This window comes from Protobothrops mucrosquamatus, unplaced genomic scaffold (genome assembly GCF_001527695.2).
Source record: "Protobothrops mucrosquamatus isolate PMUCROS unplaced genomic scaffold, P.Mucros_1.0 scaffold1913, whole genome shotgun sequence".
Classification (NCBI taxonomy): domain Eukaryota; kingdom Metazoa; phylum Chordata; class Lepidosauria; order Squamata; family Viperidae; genus Protobothrops; species Protobothrops mucrosquamatus.
The window spans coordinates 265004-273209 of record NW_015388037.1 but is presented as its reverse complement, the minus strand read 5'-3'; the positions used below and the strand labels follow the sequence as shown (position 1 = coordinate 273209).

General features: G+C 39.1%; 1 protein-coding gene across 1 annotated transcript in view; it reads right to left on the bottom strand.

Annotated features, from left to right (window-relative positions):
- Positions 1 to 2877, bottom strand: part of TXNRD3 (thioredoxin reductase 3) — a 34861-nt gene extending 31984 nt beyond the window's left edge. The window contains exon 1 of the mRNA XM_015823564.1: positions 2708 to 2877. Within this exon, the coding sequence (XP_015679050.1) occupies positions 2708 to 2830 (123 nt within the window). The 5' untranslated portion in view covers positions 2831 to 2877. The remainder of the gene's footprint in view (positions 1 to 2707) is intronic.
- Positions 2878 to 8206: the final 5329 nt, after the last annotated feature.

The following is an 8206-nucleotide window of genomic DNA, read 5'->3' as shown; positions in this document are numbered from 1 at the left end:
CCCCCCCCCCCCCCCCACAGACACAGAGAGAGCAGCAATTCAATATAATTTAAGTACAGCTGCTTTTCTCTGTTTTTCTATTATTATCCAGTGCTGCATATACAGAATTGTACCATAATCATTCATGACCATGCCTATTTTTGAAGATGTTATAAATACCCCTTCTTCTGGATTATGAAAAACATGAAGATAACAAAAAATAGAACCATAAAAACAATTAAACTTTCTTAAGTAGATTTCTGAACTCAAGACATGCATATCTATTAAGAAGTACATTTAACTGATTTTGTTTGAAACTTTTAGGAACATTTGTAAAGTAATAATATAACCCCCTATTTTTTTAGTACTAGGTCAAATAAACATTTTGAATTGATTCTTAATCCAATCAAGCCATCAGAAAGAAACTCCACTTTAAAGGTTTTTTTTAATGTCATTAGTAAATGAATAAGGAAGAACTAATGGAGAATCTTTTTAACTGCATGCAAATAAGATTCAATGAAATCCTATCTTGGAAGAATTTCTCAATTCATACTGTCAATATTAGCAAAAAGTCTGCATCTATTTTGACTCAGGAATCATCTGCATATTCTGAAATCCTTGAGTATAGCCTCTAAAGCTCCTCCCAAAATTATTTCACAACGATGGGATTGTGTTTAGTTGTTTTAATTTGTACTTATTTATATTTAGATTTTGATCTGGTTCCACCTGCAGTTTAAATGCAGCCATTCAGAAATGAAGCATGAAAAACTTTGTGCCCTTTTGATGTATTTATACTTTCTTAAACCTAAGATTTTTCGTATTCAGTATAATTTCTTCTCTATATTGCCTTTCGATTTTACATTTCTACAACATATGAAACTATAAATTAGTTTTTTCCTTGTATAATTTCATTTTTATCCAACTCATATTTTCTACTTTTTTAGAGATAATGCAAGATTAACATATTCTAGCCAATGCTTATTCACATTTGGTCCTGTTAAGTATATCATGATGACATTTAATTACCACAGAGTTGAATTTCTACCATGACTCATTATATTAATGTCTTCCTAGGCCCACAATGATACCCAACACCGAGTGCAGCATCATATTAGTGAGAGTTGTATAAGACAAGCTGTTGTATAAGCAGTGTTACTCAATAACAAGCTGTTTCTTCATGATTTCCAGAATTTCTTTTACATAGAGTATTAGTTTACAAAATTAGCCTCAATTAAAACCTGTGTGGCAACAAATAAACAATTAACTACTGCTGGTACAATCGATCCTATTTCCATGAAGAAAATCCATATCCCAACAACCTGAATGTGGGAGTTCAGAAATGATACACTAAAGGGAAAAAATTAAAATTATATCATATTTTATGCATGAAGGCAAATATACATGTCCTAGGATATTGTTGCAGGATCTGATCTGGGTTGGTCACCGGGACCAGTGGTTTAGTCTTCTGAGCTTTTGGACTTGTGCTGGAGCCCATCCTCAGGGAACTTCTCTCACCAGAATGATCGAAAGAATAAACCTCTGCTCCTGGTAACCGACCCAGATTGGATCCTATCATGTTTTAATCCACACTTAATTACCATTATTTTAATTTTCATCATACAAGTATTGTACCTTCTCTCCTCTGAATATTTTAAATCTTTCTGAACATCTTAACATATGGCATAAGCATGACAAATAAGCTATGTAAATACAAGTGGAATTTCATATATGAACACACATTTGACAAATTGTCAAAGGACACATTTTTACGCCTTTTCAATGAAACTTCTTTCCAAAGAATGTGCAGCACAACATTTCTTAATAAAGGCCTTGGAAATTCTGGCACTGTGACGCCACCTGGGATTTCCAATTGAGGTTGATGATGAATCATCAATCATCATTTTAGAGAAAACTTGGCAAGGCAAAGTGGATTTGGGCTCCAATTTTGGGGGGGTGGGGGATTGTCTCCCAAAAAATCACCAGTGTGGACATCAGGCATTGCCTGGACATAGTTTTCTTGGCAAAATTTCAAAAGTGGTTCAACACTGTCTTTTCTGGAGGGCTGAAGAGTGTGGGCCACCGTGTATTACAAGTATTACAAAACCCATCCTCTCAAGAGTGATTGACCCAGCTGGCTTAATGCCTAAAGCAGAACAAGAATCCATGTCCTCCTGGTCTCTAGCCAGGTGCCTGTAATCGCTACCCAAAAGTTTTCCTTGCCCAATTATTACTTTGGAGCCTTCACCAAGAGGTTAACCCAGACGCCCTATTATGTCACTGCCGGCCGGCCGGCACGAAAGCATGGAAGAAGCCACAGCGAGGAGGGCCTAGCCTGCGCCATGCCCAGTGGTGGGATTCAGCCGGTTCGCACCACTTCGGCAGAACCGGTAGCTAATTTTTTCCTTGCCCAGGCCCAGAAGGGACTTCCGGAAGCGGCATCCACACACATAGAGAACCGGTTGTTCCCATATTTGAATGCCACCACTGGCCATACCCCATGCCTCCAGATAGCGGAAGAGGCTGCTCGACGCCTCCGGGAGGGAAGCGCTCACTGACCAGCAAGAAAAGGGAAATGGCAACGGAAGCGGGTGCCTGTGTCTCTCTCTATACGAGGAATCCCCGACTGACCCGACACAAGCAGAAGCCGAAACGGCGGCCAGAGGGTCCCGACAGCGAGAAAGGATCGTTGCCACGGTAACTCCTGCTTCCTCTCCTCCCCCCCCCTCACCTTCCTGCAGAAGGGACAGTAGCTCTTGCTGAAGATCATCACCCAGTGGGTCCTGATTAGGCTACGGACGCGGAGCTTCACCGCATCCCGGTCTGGGAGACGGACTTGACCCGGAGGCGGCATGGCGGGCCCTCGCCTATTCCCGACGGAGGCCGAAGAAACAGCAGCAGCAGCAGCAGCGGACGCCGGCAGATTCTCAACTATGCGGTCACCTCCCGTCCAGGCGCTCAGTTTCACTCTCGTGCATGCGCGGCGCGGCGCGGCCCGGTCCGCGGGAGCCCCGCCCTTAACCCCGCCTCTCGCCTGCCTCCTCCTTGTCCAATAAGAAAGGGGAGGGGGGAAGGTGAAGTTTACTTGGCGCTTTTCGGGGGGGGGGACGGGGGGTCGGGAGGGCAAAATCGCTGAAGACGAAACCGGAGAGGGCGGGCCCACCACACAAGCGCGGCCAGATGGAAAGCGAAACGGATTATGATGGAGTTGGTAATTTCGCACCGCCCCTTCCGGCCTCCGAGGCGCGTGAAACAAGGGATACGGTTTCAGCGAGCCCCATCGAGTAACTAGCGCAGAGGTAGGCAACCTTGGCTCTTTTATGACTCGTGGACTTCAACTCCCAGAATTCCTGAGCCAGCACAGCTGGCTCAGGAATTCTGGGAGTTGAAGTCCACGAGTCATAAAAGAGCCAAGGTTGCCTACCCCTGAGTTACTAGCGGGAGAACATTTGGGTTCTATTTGGGAACTTAATTGACGTATGCCTATTTTCAAGTATCCGAAAAAAGTCCTGCAACTATTAACGTCCGTGTACAGTACAAACGTTTTTTTGTATTGCAAATAGTAATAACAAGTAATGCGGTATAGGAAACATGGGAGATTTTTATTTGATTGTGAAGGAGGAAAAGATCCTTTGCACTTGGTCTCTGGAGTATAGAAACATGTTTTCAATCCAAGCTTTCAATATGAAGTATATAGAAATGTCTTTTTTGGGTAGATGCCTGGTTGCAGGTTTTTTTCCAGATTATTCTGTATCCACAATAATTGCTATTGTACCTTCCTTAATGACTTTGAGCAGTTTTCAATAACTGTCTACAAACCAAAATACCACTATAGTATAAGTGGGGTGATTGAAGGAAGGTCTGGATTATTAAGGAAGTTTGTTCTACTGAGAAAGTTTATGAATCCAAGCTTTGTTCTGCATACTAACTTTGGGCTTATCATTTATCCGGTTAAAAAAAAATCCCAGAATGAGTTTTGGTGTATGGTGTATGGTGAAAAATAATAATATTTTTTATTAATTTTTTTTAGGGTCTTACTAAGATTTCTAATCCTTTACGTCTTCAATTTAAATTTAATTTTGACTTCGTGTCCTGTCCACTCACTAACCTTATACTCTCCTTTCTGTCAGATTTATCTTTAAAGTCTGATTTTGTATGTGTTTTTTAAGGGGTACATGACCTTTGTAATAGAGGGCTAATACCCTCTCTTGAGGTGCAGTAAGGCCAGCTTTGAGAAAAGAATACTAATGCCTTCACTTTAGTAGTGGTAGCACTAGAAATAGAACCTTAAAGGTCTCCATAGGTTACTGGGAGTACAGGATACCTCTAAAAGTCAAGATGAAAAGAAAAGATCTCCACGCAATATAGAGTGTGCAAATTGCTATGAAGGAAGTGATAGTCAAAGGGGGGGGGGAGTTTAAAAAAAAAAGCCAAGATGGAGGGCTTGCCTGTACAATCAAAGTCCTACCCATCTTCTCTATGTGCATCAGCCTCATGCATACACATATTCATGCTCGGGCCTTTGATCACACATTTGCAACCACCAAGATGGCTTTTTGACTCTCTTTCTCCCTCCCCCAACGTGTACAAAGAATAAGAGCCTATCTCAAGCAGAAACAGGCACAAAGTCTTTGGATGAAGGTCACATACAATGCATACCAGAACTGATAAATTAGTGTGAGTACAAAATATGCATCTCCATCTTAATGATGGGCAATTTGTTTTCTATTTACTTTTCATTGGATAAGTTGACATTATATTAACTATTCTAATATCCATTGCTGTGTGCTTAGTTGGCTGAATTATTTCCTGCTCTTTATTAGTATGAGTCTCTTCTTTCAGTTACTCTTTACTCCAAGTTTTTTTTTTTTATTTCACTGTTCTCTCATTATGTCAAGCCTGTATCACACACTGAAAACTGATCAACCCCACAGCCAAGACCTGCCTTTGCCAGAATGCCTGGTACTTTAAGATATCACATTTCCAGGGTGGTTGTTGAATTAAGAGGCAATTGCCCCCCACCCACCACCCCCGCGCATCCTGTTCCCTCCTTCCCCATCTTTTAACTATATCTTGATTAAGATTTCTATTTTTATTCTTTTAACAGAATAATAGAATTGGAAGGATCCTAGGAGGTCTTCTAGTCTAACCTCCTGCTCAAACAGCAAACCATATACCATTTCAGACAAATGGTTGCCCAATTTCTTCTTAAACACCTTCAGTGTTGGACCATCCACAACTTCTGGAAGCAAGTTATGCCACTGATTAATTGTTCTAACTGTCAGGAAATTTTTCATTATTTCTAGGTTGATTCTCTCCTTGATTAGTTTCCACCTATTGCTTCTTTCCTGTCTTCAGGTGCTTTGGAGAATAAATCGACTCCCTCATCTTTGTGACAGCTCCTTAGATATTGGAACACTGTTATCATGTCACCCCTAATCCTTCTTTTCATGAAACTAGATATACCCAATTCCTGCAACTATTCTTCAAATGGTTTAGCTTCTAGTCCCCTAATCATATTTGTTACTCTTTTCTGCACTCTTTCTAGAGTCTCAACATCTTTTTTATATTGTGGTGACCAAAACTGGATGCAATATTCCAATTGTGGTCTTGCCAAGGTATAAAGTGGTATTAACACTTCACATGATCTTGATTTTATCACTGTTAATGCAGCCTAGGATTGTGTTGGCTTTTTTGGCAGCTGCAGCACACTGCTGGCTTATATTTAAGTGATTATCCACTAGGACTACAAGTTCCCTCTCATACTACTGTTGAGCCAGGTACACCTATTCTATACTTGTGCATTTGATTTTTCTTGACTAAAACCTTACTTTTCTCTACATTGAATTTCATATTGTTAGACAGAGCCTAATGTTCAATTCTGTCAAAATCCTTCTGTTTATTGAGCCTATCTTCTGGAGTGTTGGTTATTCCTGCCAGTTTGGTGTCAGCTATTCCCTTTTATCCCCTCATCTAAGTCATCTAAGATATTGAAGAGTAGTGGGCTATTTATTTGTTAGGATTTAAGTGTTTTAATGCTGGAAGGCACCCAGAGATGCTTTCTATGGGATGGATGGGCAAATAAATTAAATAAGTAATTTAGCATATGCTATATGTACAGTGCAGCGTCATCATAAAGAATAATACTTTATGACATTTTGAATATATAATCACATATGCTAATCAGAATACCACAAATCATTGTCAGTTTCTTTATTTTACATATATATACACACACACACACTAAAAAAAAAGATATGCACATTTTAATTACCTGTATGATTTCCTTAATGGCAGATTTAATGTGTCATGTTTAATGCTTTGAACGCTTCGAAATAGCTCTTTTTTGTAAACAAAAAAAAGGCAAAGCAAATTAAATATTTAATCATTTATTTTATTTAAATACATTGAATGCAATACTGAATCAGTTTATAATATGTTATTTGGAAAAAGTCCAGATAGTCAGATATTTTAGTTCATGCTTCTCCCGCTGAAAAGCAAGTAAAAAGAAGTAAAAGCATTTAAGGCACTGTTTTTTTTAATATATTTTATTATTTTTAACATAATCACCTTATTTGGTAAACAGCATGTTGTCTTGTTTTATATTTAAAAACAATAACAATTAATTTATATAATTCCATAATCCACACAGTAGCTTTCCTTGATTTTTTCTTTTTCCAATAATATTCTCGTTTATCAACCTTGAATTAGTACATTTCTTAGTATTTTGATAGATAACAATTGAATATAAACATTTTTCAAGTATTTCTACAAGTAACAACCACATCAATATAAAGCTTCTTTTCTAATTTTCTAATCTAATTTTCTAAAGATGTTTTCTAAAACATCTTCATCAATGAGGGGATAGATGGGGAAATCATCAAATCTGCAGACGACACGAAGCTGGCAGGAATAGCCAACACTCCAGAAGACAGGCTTAAGATACAGGAGGACCTGGACAGACTTGAACACTGGGCGCTATCTAACAAAATGAAATTCAATGGTGAAAAAAGTAAGGTTCTACATTTAGGCAAGAAAAACCAAATGCACAGGTATAGTATAGGGGGTACCTTGCTCAATAGTAGTAACTGTGAGAGGGACCTCGGAGTCCTAGTGGACAATCACTTAAATATGAGCCAGCAGTGTGTTGCAGCTGCCAAAAAAGCCAAGACAGTGCTAGGCTGCATTAACAGAGGGATAGAATCAAGATCACGTGAAGTGTTAATACCACTTTACAATGCCTTGGTAAGGCCACACTTGGAACACTGCATCCAGTTTTAGTCACCGCAATGTAAAAAAAGATGTTGAAACTCTAGAAAGAGTACAGAGAAGAGCAACAAAGATCATTAGGGGACTGGAGGCTAAAACATATAAGGAACGGTTGCTGGAATTGGGTATGTCTAGTTTAATGAAGAGAAGGATGAGGGGGGACATGATAGCAGTGTTCCAATATCTCAGGGGCTGCCAGATAGAAGAGGGAGTCAAGCTATTCTCTAAAGCACCTGAAGGCAGGACAAGAAGCAACGGATGAAAACTAACCAAAGAGAGAAGCATCCTAGAACTAAGGAGAAATTTCCCGGCAGTGAGAACAATTAATCAATGGAACAACCTGCCTCCAGAAGCTGTGAATTCTTCAACACTTTTAAGAAGTTTTTAAGAAGAGACTGGGCAGCCATTTGTCTGAAATGGTATAGGGTTTCCTGCTGAGCAGGTGGTTGGACTAGATGACCTCCAAGGTCCCTTCCATCATCATCATCATCATCATCATCATCATCATCATCATCATCATCATCATCATCATTATTACTATTACTATTACTATTATTATTATTATTTGATCATCTTAATTACCTTGTCATAAATCCTATTTTCAAAGTTCTTATTTAGATTTGTTTTTCCCGCAATGTTCAAAACATTCTTACCAGTTAAGATTTTCTCAGAGTTAATTACACTTAAATAGAATTTAAGGCACAGTTGAAGTTTAATTTTTGTGTTCTCTCAATTGTCAGTAATTTACCAAAATAGGAAGTGGATATTGAATAGTGACTACTAGTAAATATGAAAAGAATATCTGGTTTGTAAAGCATCAGAAACTAAATATGGGCTTGATGTAATTTAGAGATCTCCTGTGTGGCCTACTGCAGATATTCATTTATCACCAATTCCTCTGTATCACCATCTCTATATTTTGCTCATGCTGCATCACAGCATTCCCTGGTATTCACAAGCC